Here is a 22,633-nt window from a genome sequence, read left to right as displayed (position 1 = left end):
CTACAGCCAGTTAGCTTACCTTACAGAAACCGCCAACTTGGCCTAGTCCTAAAATAAGAAAATCTGCTTACCGTGTTTAAATCTCACTGATTAACAAAATGTTAATCATTATCTTGTTTATTTGATCTGTACAAAAACCAAAAAGTAAAAACAACAAATTGCTGTTTTACGGGGAATATGTACTGGTCTGATTCTAGGCTGGGAGCAGTAACTTCCTGCTCGTGACTTCACTTCACAGAAACAAAAATACTCACCAAAACTTTTTTTTTTTTTAATTCCTCTTGTAATGCAATCTGCTTCTCCACTGCACATGAGTATGCACATACTGCTCAAAACAGTAACAGCCAAATACGCTGCTTCTGTGCCTTGCTGTTGATACTCTCCACATCTCTTGCTTGAGTTTCCTTCAGGCAAGCCCATTTTATTTTCCACCTACCACACCACAGACACATAAAAGTACGTGTTATAATATCAATTTGTTCTCTCCTGGTCCACAGGACAATGTTGTCAGAGTTGTGTCAGTCCTCGTATTGTTGTTGTAGAAGCAATAAAACATTCAGCACAAGCAGGCTGATCAACATGCATAAAAATTGAATTCATGAAAAGGTAATAAAACTAAAACATTTGTGTTTTCTATTTTAAAAAGTAATGCATAATTATATTTCGTTTAAATAAAATGAATATGAACAATTACACTTTTCTTTTTTTTTTCTTCTTATCTTCAGTTGGTCAGATCTGTCTTTTTAATATTCTAGCCCCAGTAAGCGTCACATTATAAGGGTGCAATTCTTTGTTTTGCGTTTTATTTAATTTAAATGCTGTGCAAATGGCCGTGAGTTGAGTGTAGCCTCTGTTTACAGACCTTGTATTCGCCTCCAAGCAACTAAGAATCCAGTTTCATCTTCCAACCCCAGCAAAGTGCAACAAAGTAGAAAACATTACGATTTATTCTTATTCTTAAAGCAGCAGTTTCCTCTCTGTTGTGTTGTAAATCCCTTATCTCCCTCCAGGCTACAAGTGTAAAGAAGCTTCATGATGGCCTCAAAAGGCAGCTTGTTAAAATAGCTGCTGCTCTATCTCCATGTTCTCTCATCTCTTGTCTCTGCTTTTTTTCCATTTTCCAGGTGTTGTAGCTGTGATTTTGCCACCACCAACATGAACAGTTTAAAGAGCCACATGAGGAGGCACCCTCAGGAGCACCAAGCTGTGCAGCTGCTGGAGCAGTACAGGTGAGAAACATCAAACACACACTCACTACAGAGAGAGATGATAAGAATGACCAGTGACCCTCCGAGGTGAGAATGAAGAGCTGCTGGGGTTATCTGAGTCCATTTGAGTCTGACTCTACAGTGGCATGAAAAAGTTTGTGAGCGCTTTGGAATCACCTGGTTTTTCTGCCTTAATGTGGCATAAAATATCAGCTGATGTTCATATAAGTCAAAAGTCCAGAAAAATACAATGTGCTGAAGCTAATAACACACAAACAATTTTCAATCAATAATTTTCCGTGTCTTTATTGGAAACAGCCATTAAACATTCGCAGTGCTGGGGCCGGTTTCACAGTTATTTCAGACTGCTCTGTAGCGTTAGACCAGTATTAATCTTGCTCATATGTTAGTCTAATACAAGTCAGACCGTTTGACAAAAGTAAAGACTGACTCATTTTAAGCCAAAACATTAGACACCTTACCCCTAGGCTAACTCAGGCCTAAGACCAATGTTACCATGTTACCAACAATCGATGACACCTACGCTAACCAGTAGCACCCAACAACAACAAAAAAACAGTAGACACACATTTTCTGCTGGGATAGACTGAGCTGAGTGGTTGGATGCGGCTCCTCGGTTTGCCCTTTTTTTTTTTTTTTTTCTTAGTCTTAATTTACCCAGAATTCATTGTTCCACAGTCCGGCTTAAGATAGTCAAGAACTAAATTGCTTCGTGCAATGGATGAATTTAGACATCTATCTGAAGTCTGACAATTTGTTCTATCTAAGCCACAGTCAAAGTCTATCTTTGTGAAACCGGCCCCTGGTGGAAAAAGTAAGCGAACCTTGGATTTAATAACTGGTCGAACCTCCTTTGCAGCATTAGCCTCAAACGAGCTCTTCCAGAAAGCTGGTGATCAGACATGCATGTTCTGACATATTCTCAGGATGTCCGGTGTGAGCGGCTCTCTTCAGGTCATTTCACAGCGTCTCTACTGGGTTCAGTTCTGGGCTCTGACTGGGCCACTCTGGATTTTCTTTGTTTGAAGTCATTCTGTTGTAGGTCGTTCGGGGGGGGGGCTTAAATCTTCTTAACTGGGCTCCCACTTCTATGGATAATAGACACAGAACTAAATTACTTCATTTACAGACAATTTGTCTCTGTGTGTATTGATGAACTAACAGTTCTTGATCATACATCTTCAGAGAACTCTCTTTTTGAAAGGCATGGTTCATATCAGCAAATGCTTCTTTTGAATCAGATTTTCAGTCAAAACAGCTCTAACTCACAGCTCTCCAATCTTGTTTTTCATTGGTTGGACTCCAGGTTTACCACCACCTGACTCCAATTAGGTTTTTTTGATGCCATTAGCCTGGGGCTTTTTTTTTTAAAAACTTTTCCAACCTACACTGTGAATGTTTGATTGGTGTTTTCAATGTGGACAAGAACAGTACAATGATTTGTGTGTTAGTAGTTAAAATAGAGATGAAGATTGGATCCCATTTTAAGACAAATTTGTATATGAATTCAGATAACTCCAAAGGGGTCACTCACTCTTTCTTGCCACTGTATTAGTGACCTGATGTGTGCGCTATCGTGGTCCCAGTAGGCTGGAGACTTGAGAAATGGGCGTCTGATTGCAACGTTAGTGGTTGGTGGGTGGAGAAAGAGAATGAGAGTGAACACTCAGTCCTTTGTAAAATGTTAAATATCCTCAGCCCTGAGCATGGCACTGATTGCTGATTGCCACTTTACTGAATACCTGTGCTGTGTGTAGGGATGGGTATCGTTAAGATTTTAATGGTACTGCTACTCTTACTGATAGTGAGAGATCTCTCTACTTCTGTGAGAATAGCGAAAATATACATACATAGAAGGATATTTGACGGAGTTGGTGAAATAAATGTGCAAAATAACGTTTATCTAGCGGAGAGAAACAAAAACGATAGCGGAACCGCTTATTGATACAGCGGTCTTGAATAATGTAGCCCCGGGGCCTGTTCAATACCGGGGCTCGTAACCCATCCCTAGCTGTGTGTCACAGTCAGCAGTACCTGCAATGCTGGGATACACGATTCCATACAGTACAAGTGGGACAGACACATTTGTCCATTAAAGGGGCTCTCACGTTATTTAGTCCTGCACTTTCATGAAGTTGGGGGACTCGTTCTGTATCACACAGATGGATAGATTGACTGGCGTCATTGCGACAAACAGTATTGTGAGTCAGACAGATTTTTAAAAGAATGGTGGAAATCGAAGCAACAGAGGGTGATACATCCTGGTCTCTTTCACACCTGCAGTCCTGTTCATTTGGTCCAGGCCAAGAAAAAAAGTGATGCATTATCACCTTTTAGTTCAGATTTGGTCTGTGTTGACACTGGCTTTATACATATGGACTACCCATGTGGAGAGAATCATATTCTGGTGACTGACGGCCAGTCAGGCTGCACTTTATTGATTATGACCACTATTGGCCCAGAATACAGTTGTCCTGACAAATGCTGATGAGGTAGAAACAGAATGAAGAGGGATTTTGTACTGTAATATTAAGAGATAAGGAGATAGCTTCTGCGTGGATGCTACACCTCACTCACTTTTTAATGAACTGCTAAAATACCCAAAGCATGACTCGTGTATCCGTCGCTGTTGTAACTCCTTTATACTTTCTGATCCCTGCACTCATGTAAAATACACAGGCTGCATATACAGACTGCTTCCCTGATAGATCACCACCATCAACACTTGGGTTTATTAGTAGTGTAGGTTTTGAATTCCTGCTAAAATCACATATCGACTGTCACACGGTCCTGTGGTTGATCTTCTTTGCAAACATACCGCACCACCGTTTGAACCTGTTCTCACAAGACCTTGCCCAGTCAGCTGTCATAGCAAATGTGCTCGTTCTTTAGCCTAAATGATATTTGCTGCTTCAAGCAATTGGGTCGTTGATAAAGAAATGACCCATAATTCTTTTAATTTTGACAAATGACTTCACCAGCGAGCTGTAAATCCTATTTCTGCCCTGCACTCTTTGTCTCTGTCTCTCAAGCTTAGTATCCCCTGTGGAGTGTTGAGTCAGGATGATTCCTCTTGATAGAAAGTAGAAGAAGGATTAGTAGAACCTCAGTACGCATATTAAATCAACTAGGACTTGATCCGCTCTCATTCCTATGCTCATCACCCCTCCTTTTTTATTTCAATTTTATTTTCATCTCTCTTCCAGGTGCTCTCTGTGCGGATACGTGTGCAGTCATCCTCCGTCACTCAAATCCCACATGTGGAAGCACGCAGGAGACCAGAACTACAACTACGAGCAAGTTAACAAAGCAATTAACGAGGCCATCTCCCAGAGCAACCGGTAAACACATAAACTCAAGTACAGTGGTATCTGCACTTGGAGTTTCTGTATTTGTACATATCTACTGTATATCCACTGGCAGTGTGGCCACATTCATTCTGATTGAAATACCTTTATACAATAAAAAAAAAAGAAGGTATGTGAAGACCGACCTTTTAAACAAAGCAATGTGAAGGAAACAACAGGTACGAGATACAAACCAGTGTCGCCTATAGGTGTAAAAATTTCTAAAGCAGTGTTTCTAGAAAACAACCACATTAGGAAGCTGCAGCTCTGCTCTTCAATTGTAATAGCAAAAAATCCACTTAAAGAAATGTATTGTAAATGATTGTGAGAAAAACTTTGAATAGTGTATGTGACTTTGGGCAAATAACAACAAGGCAGATATGTTATGCACATACCATGGATGTGGTTAGTTGATTATGATGTCACTGGTTTATTGTTTATTTTTCCTAAAGCCTCTTTCAAAAGTAGCTTTCTATATTTATTGCATTGATACACTGAGGTTTGTGTGAATGTGCAAATGTCTGTGTTTCTCTCTATCAACTGTATCTTCTATGTGTTAACTCTGAAGCTAATTTAATACCAGTGATAAAACACTAGCTGGCTATTACACACAAAATGTGAGATTCAGCTAATTGCCAAGATTGAACTTGTACATGTGATTATTCATTATTCATCATTATGTTCCTCAAGTAACTTTATTCATCTATTATACCACAAATGATCCTGATCCTTTATTCCCCTCAGAGCTCCTCAGAAGTTGTCCGCAGTGCTGGAGTCGGTGGCAGAACGCCCTGCAGTGGCCCAGCCCTCAAAGGAAAAAGTGAAGGGCCCCATGGAGCCAATGCCAACGCCTACACTGACGACAACAACAACTGCAGTTGACCTGGCTGCGGACAGCTCAGCTGTTCTTCCCGCACCCACCACAGACCCTTCACAGTGGCCCGGTGAATCAGCGAGCCCCCAGGGGAAGGACCCCGCACAGCTCAACCCTCAGTCCCAGAGCCAGCCGCGCACATGCCAGGCCCCTGTCCCGGGCACCAGCATGGAATACTGTGTGCTCTTGTTCTGTTGCTGCATCTGTGGCTTCGAGTCCACCAGTAAGGAGCGGCTGATGGAGCACATGAAGGAGCATGAGGGAGACATCATCAGCATCATCCTCAACAAGGAGCAGCAGCAGCAGCAGCAACCAGAAGTACAAGCAAGCCTCCAAACTGCAGAGTGAGACCTCCCCTCCCCTCCCTCTCTATATCTTAACACTGACCCTGTGCTCTTACAGCGATCTGCTGCCCACAGAAGTATTTCATTGTGTTTCTTTACCTCAAAGTGGTTCTGGTGGAAATCAAGTTGTGGCCATTTGACATCTACTTTACAATAGTAGCTAACTCTCCTGTCATTTGTCAGCACGCTCTGTGGTTAGGTCGGCCATGGTGTCGGAGAGTTACAACTGTAAGGCTGTGACAACTACTGTCCGATGCAGACACCTTGAACAGGTGTCAAGAAAAATGATGAAATGATTTTCTGAGTGGCATATCCTTTGAAAGGAATGTTAAAAAAAAACAAAAAAAAAAAACATAAAACAATGTTATAAGCTGTTTAATATTTGTATCAAATAATTTGACATTGGAGACACAAAGTGTGTCTGTAGGGAAGCAGTGTTGACTTCAAGGGACAAGCCCGAGCTCAAACCCAAGTTAGATTTTTCACTCTACAGGGACAAGTTCATACCTCACAAAACCACACAATCCCTCAGTAGAAAAAATATTCACACATTTTCCAGTCTAATTCATATATTGACTATAAGGCAGCTCTTTTATTGCTACTGTAATATTTAACGTATTTAATTCGACACCGTTGAGGCTCTAGCCTTGTTAAGGAGGTACATGTGCAAACTCACCAATGCCTCGAGGCATGTATCACAGCTTGAATATGATTTAATATTTATCAAGTTTTTATGCATGTTAGTCTCCGTTATGCCAGTTAAGAGAGGCAAATGTTTATCGTTATTTGCATCTTTTTTGTTTTTGTTTGTATGAGTGACTGTAATTTTTACTTGTTGGATTATAAAGTAGCGAGAGAAAGTGATAGTTCTCAGAGGAGGTGTGGAAGTCGACTAGAGAAAGCAGAACTCGGTCTTTGATGAGTGGTCTTCTGGAGACAGAGGTCTTTGGTTTTGACTGACAAAAGGAATGATTAAAAGGGAAGTTAGCGTAGGTAGGGCTGTTGTTGTTTTAATTGTAAGGTGCCTGGATATTTGAGAGCAGGAATATGTTGTATTGAATCAGACACACCTGTTTTCACATGTGATTGTGGTGCTAGGCACACTTTGATAGTTGTCATTGAAGGTATAGTCTTTTTTTTTTATAGCCCATGGAATTTATGTTGTATATAATAACATTTTTATAATTATTATTACTTTTCTTTTTGTCAGCATTTTTAAAATACAAACTTTCTAGTGTCAAACACAACTTGAAATGACTGCTGTCCCAGCTGAAATACATGCCTGAAATAAGAAGACGTGGATGTTAAAATAAAAGTTTGGAAGGTGACATGTTTTTGAGGTTTCTTGGCAGAGTCCAGGAGTGTAATATAATAACTGCAGCGCTGGCTCAGTGTAACAACGATAAAACAGACAAGTCGATCAATGAAGGTTTCATGTTAACTGTGATTGATTGTCTCATTTTCATACACAATGAATGGCAACAAATGGCTTTTTCTCAAAGGAAAACATTTGAACTTGTCGCCCAGAAGCTTTTTACGACAACCAAAATATATCTGGCACTTTAATGTTAAATCACGTTAAACTAACTGTGCCATTTGTTCAGGACACAAATAAGAAAAATGGCCGAGGCTTTCATGTTGAAGACCACAGAGCCTTATACAGGAGAACGTTTGTGTTTCTGCTACAAGAACCCATCAGAATCACATCAAAACATCCAAAATTAACAGAAAATTAAATCAGATTGAAGATAAGGTTTATTCTTTTAAACCCCAGTCTCAGATTTCAACCCATCAGACGTCACTATGTTACGTTAATTCATCAGTATGCCATCCCTCCCTTACAACCACACAGACAGAAACAGGAAATTAAGATAAAATGGAATATCCATAATTCATGCCCCCCCGCCTTACATAACAACTCGCAATTGTGTTTGCGTGCGTGTGTGCGTGCGTGCGTGCGTGCGCGTGCGTGTGTGTGTGTGTGTGTGTCTCTCTGCACGTGTGTGTACATGTGTGTATGTGTGTGTATGTGTGTGTATGTGTGTGTGTGTGTGTGTTGCATTGTGAGTAAAACTAAATTAAATCTCTATCTCAAAGACCTGCTACCTGGGCTGGAATTCTCATTATCATAGCAGATAATTATTGTCTGGCTTTTAATTTACAATTCTACGTGGCAGAATTAAGGAGGACGGTGACATTTCTGAAAAAAAAAAAAAAGAAAAAAACTGGGGCTTCAGTGTCCCTCCCATCGGATTAACACGGCATGCATTTAAATGAGCAGTGAGAATAAAAGCCTGGACCGACCACAGACACACCTCACCCCACGCTTCTCATTTCTATTATATGGGATCTTCCATTAGTCTGACAGCTCGTAATTATTCAGTTCCATAAATGAACACTGCGTTAAAGGATAAATTTGGTTAAACCTGGATTTTATTTCCATACTTGTGACGATCATTTCTATGGGCCAGTAACACTGTACTCACCTGGTTAATGTCGGAGTAAGGTTTTCACAAAAAAAAAAAAAAAAAAAAAAATGCTGAGCTCTCACTGCCTCAAATGTGCAACATACTAACATTACTGTAAGGCTTTTCCATTAAACACAGTCACAGGCCTTTATGGTGTCAAATCTAAAATCTCTTGTTGTGATTATTTGTGCAGCATGGCTCACTAGCTTCCTTCATGTTGCAATAGCATAGAAAACAATTATAGCCTCACCTTCAAGCACAGTTACACAAACTTCTTAGGAAGGGAAACCAAAGTGTCCCTTGTAAACATCCGTGAGTTTACAGCCCAACTTCCTGGTTCAACTGACCCTCTCTACTTACCGTAGTTAGTGAGTGCACAGTTCTCAACAGTATTTTGGGTGCGCTCATGTTTGGATTTAGATTTTGGTACAAATAAAGTGTTTTTGATAATGTCACTCAACTGTTAGTTTGATTATAACTTGACTAATTGTGTTTCTTGCCGCTTGTACTTTGTTGTGGTAATGAACCCCATGTTCTCAACAATTAGGCCGGTAGTTTTTTTCTTATTTTCAACAAATCCCTTAAGATTTGGTGGGTACAGTGTTATGATAATCAATAGAAATGATCGCTAAATCTACAAAAAATAAAACCCAATTTAGGTACTAAACGCACAGAACTTATGACTGTACAGTAATGTGTTAACTGGGAATAACATAATAGCTTGACACTGTGCAAATAATACATTTTAGTTCAAGTTTTACAGCAAACCAAGCACTGCAGTGTCAGTCAGACCTGGAAGATTTAGTAGTCATGTACCACGGCCTTTTATACTGATTCCAAGAAAGCTCATGACAACAGTTCCAAGTAGTTACCATGGTGGTAAATGGATGTAGGTCAAGTGGGATTTTGTGGGCAGTGTTGTGTCCCATTCGGTGTCACAGATTGCAAAAGTGTGTCAACACAGCCTGCAGACACTTCAAGCATGAAAGCAAGTGTGTGGTTACCTCTTTCAGACCATCCCTGTTCACTGTAGCTACAATTCCTTATTCAGTTATAATTCACACCACAACTACAGACACATAAATCTGTGCCATATGAGGTGATTTAAAATAGGAAAAACTGTCTTTTGTTGTAGTTGTGCCTTTATTTGTTGGGAGCTAGAAGTTTGACCTTTCTGCCAAAACTCAGATATCAGTCAGATATCCAACTGTTCTTATTTTAATGGTCAGTCAGTTATATTCAAGTGGGAGCAAAAATCTCGATCACCTCAGTAGGTTTTCCATGGACGCAAATCTACATTTTCTTTTTTATTTAGCATTTTTATTTTTATTTAGTTTGTTTGAAGCGACAAACAACAAACCAAGTATCTGAAAAAGCCCTTTCATATATTACCACTAGCTCTTTTAGCTAGTAATGAGCTCAAACACTTGGTAATGTATTTTTAAGTATGTACATATGTAGATGAAGACTGCAAAACCTAAAACTGACAATTTTTTTTTCTTTTTTTTTTTTTAAAGAGAAAATCTATTTTTAATAATAAAAAAAAAACAAACAATTGAGGTAAAAAAAAAAAAAATCAAGTTTTAGATTGAATTTTGGTTCTGTTCTTATTTACACCCAGTCTGTTTGAGGAAACTGAAAGTTTTAAGCTAAATGAGCCGAGTATATTTAAACCAAAGGACGTGGAAACGTATAACATGTCTGTCCTGATCAGTGTATTTTCACTCATACTCAATTTTGTAATGGAGTTTCAACATTGAATTATCTCAGACAGCAGTGTGAGGTTTGCTTTATGTTTATTTATTTCTAGGACATCATAGGCGGTATTATGTCACTACTTTGCCATTGTATTTTTGGTAATAAAGGCTGAGAAAAAAAATGACTTTGTCTTTGGTCATGTTTGTGAGTACTGTGAATATTTCACCATAAACTGGAGAAAAATCTGAATGTAATATATATTTTTTAATTAACACCCACATATTTTAAAGGTCCCATATTATATAAAGGTAAATGTCCATGTGTCGTTTGATTATAAAGCAGGTCTAGGTTCTATATTAATACTGTGAAAGTATCAAAGCCTCAGTCCACAGAGAAAAGCAAAAAAAAAAAAAAAAAACTTGTGTGGTTGTACAATACTTTTTAGCACCAGATGAGAGAAGTGAAAATGAGTTCACAGTGTAAAAGGCCTTCAATTTCTTCTCCTCCTTAGCATCAACTATGGCGCCATAATATCAGACTGTGCCTCAAGTTCCCTCAAAACTCAATGAACTCATTCTATATTGACACAAGGCAGTTCTATGCTCTGTCTCATTGTGAAATGAGAAACATCCATTGTTCCGCTTTGAGATCAGTGTAAACTTGTTCTTGCATCTTAAACATTGATGGATTACTGAACAAGCCTATCAGTCACAGGCCGAGGGGTCAGGGCCATTTTATATGTCCGTGCCAAGTGGGCCACTGTTTTATAATGTGTTCATGTCCTATTTCTTTTTCATGCAAACCCAGCTTCTTCTTCACCTGCTATATCCCACGCTTGGAGGGAGGTTCACTTGTCTTAGAGCACATACAGACAGATAAGACAGATAGGTAGAGACACAGTGTGTGTTTTTATTAACCCTTACAAGTTGTGGAGGGGTTGGGTTGAATGGTAATGTATGGAAACTCAAACTGCTTCCAGCCTTCTTCTGGGCTCCTCATCTTGAAGTGAACTGATAAAAGGTATGAGATATGTAAAGTGCTCCAGACCTGTGCAACTCACATGGAATATTGTTAGAAAACTGTCTTATAGCATTCTAGTATGGTATGAGAGTGTAAAACATGTCTTCTATTACTTTACACATGACCACAGGAGTGAGAATAGGTTTTGTCCCATCCTCCATTTTATTGCAACAATTCTTTAAAGTAGGGTTAGGGTTAGGGGTCCAGAAGCCACCTTATCACACTGTTATGCAAGGCTGTTTGCAAGGTTACGATCTGATTAAAACTTTTCAATACACAGGGAAAAGAATTCAAACACAGTTGAATCAGAGCTTTTATAAGCCTTCTTAAAAAATGGTTAGAAATCAATTGAAGTATACATCCACTACTGCATTCAGGCAAAAATACATCTTTATATTCAGGTAGTTTTTTTATTGATTATTTCTTATGAAATACAGCGACTCAAGGTCCAGCAGTGCAATGATAAGCCAAGCCTATAGTGCCTCCCATGACTTCACGCACACATGCACAATTTGAAAGAGAAAAATGTCTGTTTCTGTAATCCCTTTCGCTTTTACATGAAACCCTGACTGCACAATCAGGAAAAAAAGAATCATCCCCGTCTATTCATTTCTTTAAAGGATCAAGTTTGCTACCTAAACCTTTTAAGGTCCCACCATGAAAGTGGAGATCAAGGCCAAATATATATGAAATAAGGCAAAGAAAGAAACAAGGTTGAAGACAGGGCAAGAAGCTGGAGCTACTCCAGAATCAATTCAAGGGACTCTTGCAGCTGGTTTGCTTTTCAACTTGTTTAATGGTTAATTCCCAGATTTCCTTGCTCTGTGAATCTTGTTTTGTGTTACAGTGAGTGAAAAAAGGAAGAGGATTTTTGATCCCATGGCGGCTAAAGGGAGTCAGATTGGGCACACTGGGAGAGAGGAGGGATATCTTTAATGGGCCATCTTCCTGCAGTCTCACTCCCTTGCTTTGGATGACAAGACTTAGTGAAATGAAAGAAGGGAGGAGGGGGAAGAGGGCAGATTTAGCTTGGTTGTATGTGTGCATGCAAGGAAATGATTCAAGGGCTAAAGGGGCCAGAGTTAGAGAGTATGGCCATTAAACAATCTGTTTTCTTCTCCAATAATCCTTCTTTCCCACATGAGCCCAGCCAATTTATTTTCATAAATCTCTTTGATAATCTCCAGGTCTTTCATGTTGTGCACATAGACCCCGTCCTTTCCGTCTGAACGCCCTGCGCGCTCTCCCACTTGACCTGTTTGCGGTCTCAAGGGCACTTGTCAAGACAGTACAAGTTTGGGAATGTTTTTGATTGACTGAATTGATTTGTTTGTGTTGTGGTTTGGGTTGTGTTTTTAATGGTGGTGTATATTTGTGAGAGAGAGAGAGAAAAAGGAACATTTAAAGGATAATACACAGACCGCAGTGTGAACCGTTTCCACAGGGGAAAACTGTCAGTAAATTAGCCCTGAGTCGCCCCGAGTAACCAGGAACACAGAGTCTGGAGAAACACACGCTGTTTAATTTTTCAGATTGCATTTTTCAGGACTGTGGCTGATTGCATTCACCTCCATTGTACAGAGGTGAAGGTAGAAATCTCACTGATGGTTATCTCAACCTGGAAAACACATGAAAGAAAAACTGTCTGCAAGATACCATGAGAGAAGAATTTTTCATAACCCTTTTAACCCTTAAAATAATCATCCAGTTTCCTTCTGTAGCAGAAAGTATCAGCACACCATTTCCACACTCCTCAGCCTGGCACTAGACATGACAATTTCCTCCTTTTATGATGCTGTAATTTGCACCACATATAATAAATAAATATTTAAGAAAATAATCCCTCTGTATCTGTTCCATTATTACTCACTCCTGCTGAGTCCTGCAGATCGCCTTTGTTGCTGGATAATGATGCATTTTTACATTAGCCAATGAAATTTTTTCACAGCAGAGTCGGGACGACACCTGCCAACATGTGTATTCTGAACACACGTTGCGGAAACTTCATGTCACCTGGAAGTAATTTTGAATATTATAGCAGGATTATTGGTGTTTCTTTTAAAGTGCATTACCTACCTGCTGTGTTTGGTCAATAGCAATAAATCAATAATGCATGTTTGCAAATGCTGTTCAGAGCTAAATCACCATATTTTTCAGAAACATCTTAGCAGGAGTCATATAGCCTACTATTTTTCCCACACAGAAAGAAATAGAAAAAAAAAAAAAAAAAAGAATAATTTCTTAAACATCAATGTTATCTTTGGCAAAGAGCAACTGACTGAAGAGCAGGAAGAGAAGTCAGATATCATATCAGTGGAGTAATAGTAATAGTAATAGTGATATCTCACAAGGCAGATACAACCAAAATAAATCACCTTACAGTGGGGGAAATTGGCTCTGGTTTCAATGAGGGTTTTTCCTCATTTGATGTTTCTCTGGCTGTTCCCACCACCTGCCTAAGGGCAACAGATAAGTGAGCATACAGTCAGACAAGACAATCCATACACATACTAACTGGACAGCATGTTAAAGGAATAGTTTGACATTTTGGGACATAAATTTATCCATTTTCTTGCTGAAAGTTTCATGAAAAAATTGATACCACTCTCATGTTTTTGTGATGGGGAAATAGACCTGTTAATAAGCCACTTTAAAACCACAAGGAGTTGATTTTACAGTTTTTAAATGGATAAAATAAACAAGATTGTTACAGCCTTTGTATTTTAGTTTGCACATTAATATGTGGTCCATCTTTTGTCTCTGTGTATGTTAATTCGTTTGCTGTACACTTGACACTGCTGTTTATGTTAAATTAGTTAACAGTACTGTGAACTGTTAGCAGGTTAGGGACTGGAAACAGATTTTTAGGCTATTTTCTTTCACACATTCAGTTTAACTCCACATGCAGGAGATTCTTGTTCAGAGCAGTAGGTAAAAGGGTGGCTGCCTCCTTTGTGTTTGGTTTTAGGTAAGTGTAGAGTCAACAGCCACATTGTGTTTCATTCAAGTTTTATTTCCCCAGCAAGGTAGCTGTGTGCTGGAGAGGCTAGGAGGAAATCTTTTGTTATTTCATTGATTTGGCTCGCTACAGTTCTTTGGTTGTGCACTTTTTTTATTTTGAATTTTAAGTTGGTTCACTGATCACTGACTTCTGAACAATAAACGGCATGAAAAGGCCTGATTACATTGAGATCATGTTGCTTCCCATATCCCTTGTGTCTCCTGGGTCATAACAAAGGTTGTTAATTATTTAGCTTCAGAGGTGCTGGGAGGTAGATTTTGTTCATCTTCCACAACAAGCCAGATGAGCTGTTTCTCCCTGTTTCCAGGCTTTATGCTAACATAAGCTAACTGGCTGCTGACAGTTTATCCTGAATGAAAAAAACATGAGTGTTGTATCAATCTTCTCATGTAATTCTCTGTAATAAAGTGGATACGTGTACTTTCTAAAAATATTGAGCTATTCTGTTAAAGGAGCTATTTGTTAAGTTTTGCCATTGCTACACAGCTAAAGTTAGCATTAACAGCTGTTTACCAGTCTAGAGGAAATGTTGTGAGTTCAACATCAAACTTCATTCCTTTACTAACCAACAGCTGTCTTCACAGGTGGAAAAAAACCCCCAGCAATGTTATCTCTTGTTCTCTATCACATCTTTTCCTCCGCTGAAGTCAGCATGCTAACCAGGTAGCCCTGGTCCATCTCATCACTTTCAGATAATGACTCACTGTAGCCTATTTGCCTATCTGCCCTGGAGACGTGGCGCGCACTATAACCTCTTATCTTGCAAACCCCACAATGGCCGAAGCTCTTGTCAAGCGAAAATCACCACCAACTGCTCCTGACAAAAAACAACGATTGGGGGCAGAGAAAACGTACAAATAGCATCTTTAAGTGATACACTCAGCGAGCACTTTATTAGGAACACCATACTAATACTGGGTAGTTCATCCCTTTGCTCTTAAACAGCCTCAGTTCTTCATGTCACTGATTCCACAAAGTGTCGGAAACTTTCTTTTGAGTTTCTGCTCCATGTTGAGATGGATCTCATAATTTGTCAGTTGTACATTCATGCTGCCAATCTCCTGTTCTACCACACCCCAAAGCTGTTCTACTGGATTCAGGTGTGAAGACTGAGGAGGTCACTGAAGTTCACTGAAAGTCACTGTCTTGTTCATGAAACCAGTTTGCACCACCAGCAGCCTGGACCGTTGACACATGGCAGGTTGGGTTCATGGATTCCTGTTGTTGATGCCAAATTCTGATCCTACCATCTGTGTGCCTCAGCAGAAATTCAGATTCATCAGACCAGACAACATATCTCCGGTCTTCAACTGTCCAGTTTTGGTGAGCCTGTTCTCAAGTAAACTCTATAGGGACTGAACAACAAGCACCAACAATCATGCAGTCAAAGTCAAAGTCACTGAGATCACAATTTTTTCTCCATTATGCTGTTTGGTGTGATCATTAACTGAAGCTCCTGACCTGTATCTGCATGATTTTATACACTGCACTGTTACCACATGATTAACTGCTTGGATAATTGCATGCATGAGATGTTCAGCGGGTGTAGCTCAGTTCTTTTAGCCAAATGAAAACCATGTGATTAAACACTTGTGGCATGAAAGATTATAACAGTCTCATTTCTCTTTCAAGAGATGAATTAAAAAACAGCCCAAAACACAAAGACTCATGGATTCAATAAAATCAATTGATTTTTAACATGTGACAGTCTTTCAAGCTTGGTAAATCTCACATAACTAAATGCAGTTTGCACTGACACCTCTTCATGTGGTTTAACCTCTATGTTGGCCAAACAATGCAAACAATTGCCATAATATACCAATAAATGACCACGTTATGAGTCCATATGACTTTCGTTTATAGGACCTCGTTTTCACGCAGTGTGGATGTTAACACAGTGTATGAATTACATTAAACTCCCTCTAGGAGGGATTGCAGCCTGTAACTCATCTGTAACCTACCTACTGTACCCATAGCCTGATCTTCCTCCAGGTGGCCTGCTTTGGTTTTGTTTTACATGAAGAGATTGGTAGAGGGGACTGGTCTTTCCATAACCAGGATAAGGTCCTCCTATAGATCAAAACAGTCAGCAAGGGAAACAACAGCAGATCCTCAAGGTAATTCAGCGCCACCTGCTGATTTCAACATGAGGATACCTTCATCAATGACCCATACGCCTTCAAAAATACATACAGAAAGTAATAAAATACCTACACTTCAATTCGGAAATGAGAACAGAAATCTCTATGAACTGCTTTTCATGAGTTGATAAATAACATTGAATGTGACAAGTGATAGATAATGGATATGTTTGATAGCCATCTGCAACATAGAAACAAAAGCCTTTTACTTAGCACTACTCTAACACTTCTGTTTTTGCTCCCATTTTAATGAGTTTACATTAAAGATCTTACTGTATAAAATGTGTTTAAATTCGTGTCTGTGAGTATTTCTCCTTTGCCAATGTAATCCATCCACCTCACAGGTGTGGCATATCAATATGCTGATTACACTGCATGATTATTGCCCAGGTGTGCTTTGGGCTGATCACAATAAAAGGCCACTTTAAAATGTGCAGTTTTATTTAAAAAAAGAAAAAAAGAAAAAAAGAAAAAAAGAAGACATTTATTAGGTACTGAACTGACTTGGGCTACAGATGTGCATTTTCTTTTTCTTTTTTTGGGGGGGGGGGTCGTGGATCAGAAAATTTGTCAATACCTGGTGTGGCACCTACTTTGCACAGAGTTGATCAGGTTGATTGTGGCACTAAATAAAACTAAACTAAACCTTTCTATCATGCTTATGCCTCCTAGCTTTCAGTATCTCTACTAATTTTGCGTTTATGGTTGTAAAATGAGGGCTTACCTTTCAAAGTAGACCAGGATTATGACTGAAAGGGTTGTAGAATAGTATCCTTTTTTTTATTTTAAGCACATTATTTCCGGTATCGTACACAGAAATGAGCCTGGTGTCCAGAGACATAACTTCTGTCTCCTCCAGCACACGTCTTACAACTTGCAACTCCTGCCTTTTGCAAAAAAGTGATATCCATACGCTTTTATTTTGAAGGCGGGCTCTACTGTGTTCCGGTATTGTTCCGTGGTTTAACCCAGTGCGGTAAGGAGCTGACCGATGAATTTTAACGGGAGCGGAAAAAAAAGATGAGAGAAAAATGAAAGAGCGAGGGAGATAGAGAGGCGTAGAGAAAGAGAGAGAGAAAGAGAGGGAGGTAGAGAGGAGAGCTGTCGGACCATCCTACCAGCCGCTTCTGTAGAGGAGGGTGAGGCTTACTAATGTATCGTTGGCTCAAGTCTTTGTTGCCGTCAAGACAGAAGGAAAATCTGGCGTCCATAACGGGAGCGCGCCTTTATGTAAAATGCACATTGATTATATTAATGGTGTAGTAGTGTATTCGTGCTACCCAATAGTAGTTTAATCTGATCGTACTTTATCGCATCCCGTATCTCACCATTCGCATCACCACTGAGGTTAATGTCCTCTCCGATGTTTCAGGAGGGACTTGTACATTTGCTGTAATGTTTATGTACCCGGTTACAATACGGTAGGATTGATGTAGTTTGCAGGAGATCCGGGTGCTGTCGGTTTTGACAGACGGGGATCTGATGTTTCACGTTTACTATGGCAGCAGCGTGACCTGGAAACGCCGCTGTGAGCAGGCCCGTCCACCCCATCTATCAGTGTTTGACTGAGCGACAGGCTGCAGACAGTGAAGGAAAACAAACAGTGGTGCACGTCGTTGTTTGCTTTGGCTCAGATTGCAGCAGCGCACACGCTGTTTTGTGTGTTAAGGATATATACATATATGTGTGTGTGTACGTGTGTCTCCACTTGGTGCCTCCGTCATATCTGTGTGTCTAATCAGACACACTGCCCCTGTCTGGTTTGCAGTGTTTCAACATGACAGCCCTGCGTCAGAGGAAGGGCAGCAAGGGGAAGGAGCACCCTCCTCTTGGTGCAGAGTTTCAGTCCCAGCAGCCCAACTGTTGCACCGATCATCACCCAGAGAAGATGTTGCATGGTGAGTGAGCCATCCTCCCACCCAGCTGATTCTCATACATGGCAGCGGTAGCAGAAGCGGAATGGCCCAGTGGCTGCAGAAAATGCCCTCTTATGGGGGGGTGAGCATGGCTGGCAGCCATCCAGTGTCTTTGGTCAGATCCAGCTCCAGGGTCAATGTTCTGTGTCTGACCCTGACCTCTGACCAGCTGTGGGTGCAGAATGGGAAGGAATGTTCGTAGTTGGGTTTAAGTGAAATGCCACATTTACATAACTCACTCTGCGGCTTAAAGCCTGCACTCTGACACCTTTTGTGCCCTGTGCATATGCAGTCACGTTTTGGATGTGTTGCATCCTCGGAGGATGTGAGGAATAATGAATAAAAAATCTGTGAGCTTTTCTTCCACATTTCACAGATTTAGATTTAGGTTATTGAAATTAAAGTTATTTATATGATACGAATAATCTGTATTTCACTAATATCCACTGAACAAAAGTCTCAGGTGTAACAAAAAGCATTAATAATAGTTCCATTACATTTAGGTTTTTGTGTTGAAATGGACTCTGTGGACTGGCTTACTGCAGGACTTTAATAAAGTGCTGCCATCATAATTGTTTTTAATGACACTTGTGGTATGTATGGTATGACAAATCAAAAATATTTGCTGTACAAAAGAAGTCATTAAAATTTCACTTGATCGTAACAACTTAACGATGTGTTTACGTTCCTGCAGGTGATTGGTCGTGGGGGGCTATAGTCTGGACATCTGTCGGCTGGTCCGTGTCTGTTGGTCTTGGCCTGCTGTGCTGCATCTACGTGGCCACACTACACGAGAACGACCTGTGGTTCTCCAACATCAAGGTAAAGTTCCCTTCACTGTTACAATGTTTATGTCAGGTAATTATTTTGCTAACACAGGGACACTTTAATAGAACAGATGCATGTTATTAGGTACACCTGCGCTTTTCCTGTGATAACAAGTCAAAGTTGCGCCTTTATTCCGTCTCGTTGTTCTGTATGAAAGGCACATATACAGAAGGGGGTGGTGGGGGGTTGGAATGTTGATGTCCCGCCTTTAAGCCGGCAGTGGAGGTAATCACAGAGCCGGATCGATGTCTGTGTAAAAAGGGACACACATTATGGTGGGACAGACCCTGAATGCCAGCATGTAATCTGAAACTGCACACTGGGGTGGCATTATGAAACAGGTAAGGCATATTTAAACTGGCAGATTTTTTGACGGGGGTTTTGTGAGTTTCTCATTATACAAGAATGGAGTGAATTAGTGTTCCTGTTTACTAGAGATGATGGTAAACAATAAAAGATGTTTATGGGGATGATCTCTTGCCAATCCGTTTGTCCACTGACTGTGTACCATAATGCATATCCAGATGTTTCAGTGGTTTAGTAAGAACTATAAACTTAATGGCTGAATGTCCCAATGACAATTAAACACAAAGTATTGCCACTGGGTTTGTGTCAGGCCAGGAAGAAGGTCTGGGAATGTTGGATACACGTGGTCTCTTTTATCTCTTTTATGAGGCTCTTGTTAAGGAGCAGCAGAGATGGCCGGATTGATGTGTCTGACACTTTTATATGGAGGTTATCGTAGGTTTTGACATCCATGTGTAAAACTCATCAAGAACATCACAGATTAGATATTTGCAGATGGAAAATGTCTGAACTTCGAAAAGCTAAAAAATTCCACTCACATTTTCTGCTTATCTCAAGAGGAAATGTAGCTTCAATATAAATGCCGATCAGACATTCTCCCCTCATCCAGTTTTCCCCCTAAAATATCCTGCAAGCACGTCATAAACACTTCATCCTGAAATGGGATGATTGTTTTTCCATGCACTGCAGAGGATTGATTCTTCAAGCCCGTTAAAAGAACCATGTGAAGTCGTGAAACACCGGGGCAACTGGTTGTTGCACAGTCCTTTTTAGAGTCTGTTCAGTGTACAGCAGCAGAACATTGTGCCCTGCCAGATATGATGTCATTTTTAAATCCCTCTTGCAGAGCTTCACCAACACTCTGGTTCAGGCTGAGATGCACAGAGCAGATTTTGACCTGGTTGACATGGCAGAACAGATTGCTCTGTCATAGTCATAACGGGGCCAAAATGTAAATGAACACCATTGCTTTGTGTTGTGTTTGCCACATTTAGAGGTGCAGTAATAGTCATGTGTTTTGGTAGATGTATGAGTCCACTGAGGCAAGGATTGCAGGTCACTCTGGTATGGCCCATTTTAGTCTCATGTTGTGTGGTTTGCAGATGATTTTACAATATTATAGGATGAGTTTTTGTTTAAACAAGACTAGGTCAAAACCTAGTATACTGCTGGACTGTGTATGGTCAATGTGCGAAAGTGAGGATGCAGATGAGATGCTGATTTTATAACCGACAGACAAAAATGTTCTGAGGATTTCTAGCAGTGTAAATTTCAACTGCTAGTCAGAGATGGGACTACATCAATACCAACCGCAACCTAACCCACTCCTCTCCTGTTAGTTAGCTTGCTATTTTCCCTAGTCACATAGCCATGTCCAACTTTGCCTGTTGGCAGCACAAAGCAAAAACAAACACTGATAGTGATGGTGAGGTTGCTGAGGGGAAAAAAATCATCCAGACGACAGCTAGTGTTGTAGAGCCAAAACACAATGCTTCTCAACTCCCCAGAGGCAATAACTGAAGCCATAAATGGTTTTTACAAATTTTTTGATTTTGTGTTTTATTGCTGCTACAATTTTATCTGTTTTGTTTTTGTATCAGATCGTGGATCATGTATCTAGATTGGTATCAAGTCTTAGGGTTAGATGCTGTACACACCCCTAACCATAGCAGAACTATTCTTGGTGTTATGAATTAAATGATAAATCCATGGTCAAATAGCTCTATGACAGACATTTACCTAGAGTGTATAAATCATAAATACTTTAAGTTCAAAAACTATGTTGACTATGTTGAATTTTGAGTTCATCGCTAGAAAGTTTTTCAGTTTGGTGGGAGCTGGTCTTTGCCAATACAGAGTAACTGTACCTGAGGGCAGAGGGCCATCTGTACATATTGGTTCAGATTTTGAAGCATTATCCTAATCACAGACCAGACTTAAATTTTTGTGTGGAACAGAAGAGAGAGTGAGGAATCAAACAAAACAAATGAACAGACAGACCCCCAAAAAACCTACCGCTCACAATTAGTCTAATCCGTCAGCGGTGACTTGCTGTGCCAGCCAGGTGCTTCATCTGTTTCTCATGCAAATGAACAGTGCGTCTTGACCCACATCGAGACAATCTGCACAGGGTAATTTGTGAGTTTTTGTCACAGGGAGACAAAGCAGCACATCCAGTTAATTGAGCGGAGTCCACATGGACACAGATTGTGGTGTCTTGTTTCTGCTCATGTGTGTATGTGAAGGGTAGAGGCAGGCAGATGCTTTCATGTATTAAAAATGCAGGTCACTTTACTGGTGAACATTTTCCCAAAATGTTCCCACATAACAGGGCTCCTGGCTGACATCATCACACATTGAACACGTGTGTCTGTGTGTGTGTGTGTGTGTGTGTGTGTGTGTGTGTGTGTGTGGTTGGTGTGTGTGAAGTGTTTCCTTCTGTTAATGCTATCAGTGACTCTTTCTAAGGCTATGATCACACAGAGCTGCCTCAATGTGAAAATGCTCTTTACAAGCAACGGCAACATGTGTCCACACTTGCACATTCAGACTGCTTTCGTCAACACTAAAAAGCTCACACAATAAGAAAAGTCTTCAAATCTCTTACAATCTCTTTTGGTCAGCAAACAACAAAAACATGCATCACAGCCAGCCTCTTGTCAGGAGTTGGACAGACAGCCTGGTTAAGGCAGCAGTACACCCAATCAGAGCTGCATGTTGGATGGTGGAACAGCTCTGGAAACCCCCTCACCACAGCTTTTTAGGGGGCTGTGTCTGACAATTCATGTAGCTTTCTGAAACTGACAGTCCAACATTCAGACCCACCTCTTCCAGTACTTGGTCAGGTATGTGGAGGTGAGAATGTAAGCTGGGTTTGAACTTCTTTCTCAAGCTCTCTTTTTCTTGTGTTATACAACCATTTATGGCAAAAAGAGTGCATGTCTCCCAGGAGAGACTGTCTGAAAATGTGTTGGCATTATCCCCCCTATTTAAATGGTAACAAATCTCCCTTCTCACTCCATCTTACAGTGCGGTCAATCATGCCAGGTATAAACACTTGATTTTCCAACATGGTTGGACAATGCATTTTACACTTGTTGTTTTTGCACAATCTGGCTCTTAGGCTATGTCCATACCACTATATTTCATTTTAAAACAAAAAGTAGACTAGCTTTTTAGCTCTGTATCAGAGATTAATTCCGTCCATACTATCACACCTGAAAATGCATATCACATGACCATTCATGTACACTGGAAATGTGCGTGCCAGCGTAAACAGGAAGCAGATTGTTGACTCTGCAGTTGGATAGTTGCAGAAAATAATATTAATGAGGAACAGCAAAGGCAATGGTAGCGTTAAAATGCAGAATTTAACTGAACAACAGCTGCTGGCAAAAACAACAAGGTCAGCAATGCTTGTAATTTGTTATACATGTTGC

At 40.2% G+C, this 22,633-nt stretch overlaps 2 protein-coding genes across 2 annotated transcripts in view; both read left to right on the top strand.

Annotated features, from left to right (window-relative positions):
- Positions 1-7,725, top strand: part of znf507 (zinc finger protein 507) — a 28,247-nt gene extending 20,522 nt beyond the window's left edge. The window contains exons 6-8 of the mRNA XM_022741995.1: positions 1,125-1,229; positions 4,436-4,570; positions 5,321-7,725. Coding sequence (XP_022597716.1) covers positions 1,125-1,229; positions 4,436-4,570; positions 5,321-5,798 — 718 coding nt within the window. The 3' untranslated portion in view covers positions 5,799-7,725. The remainder of the gene's footprint in view (positions 1-1,124; positions 1,230-4,435; positions 4,571-5,320) is intronic.
- A 9,467-nt stretch (positions 7,726-17,192) lies between these two features.
- The window catches only part of dpy19l3 (dpy-19 like C-mannosyltransferase 3), a 68,284-nt gene continuing 62,843 nt past the window's right edge, over positions 17,193-22,633 (top strand). Inside the window, exons 1-3 of the mRNA XM_022742417.1 lie at positions 17,193-17,282; positions 17,912-18,041; positions 18,754-18,881. Of these exons, the coding sequence (XP_022598138.1) occupies positions 17,921-18,041; positions 18,754-18,881 (249 nt within the window). The 5' untranslated portion in view covers positions 17,193-17,282; positions 17,912-17,920. The remainder of the gene's footprint in view (positions 17,283-17,911; positions 18,042-18,753; positions 18,882-22,633) is intronic.

Source organism: Seriola dumerili, unplaced genomic scaffold (genome assembly GCF_002260705.1).
Source record: "Seriola dumerili isolate Sdu_G_001 unplaced genomic scaffold, Sdu_1.0 BDQW01000003.1, whole genome shotgun sequence".
NCBI classification, from domain to species: Eukaryota; Metazoa; Chordata; class Actinopteri; order Carangiformes; family Carangidae; genus Seriola; species Seriola dumerili.
Note: the sequence above shows the minus strand (reverse complement) of the source record. Positions and strands in the feature narration are given on the sequence as shown.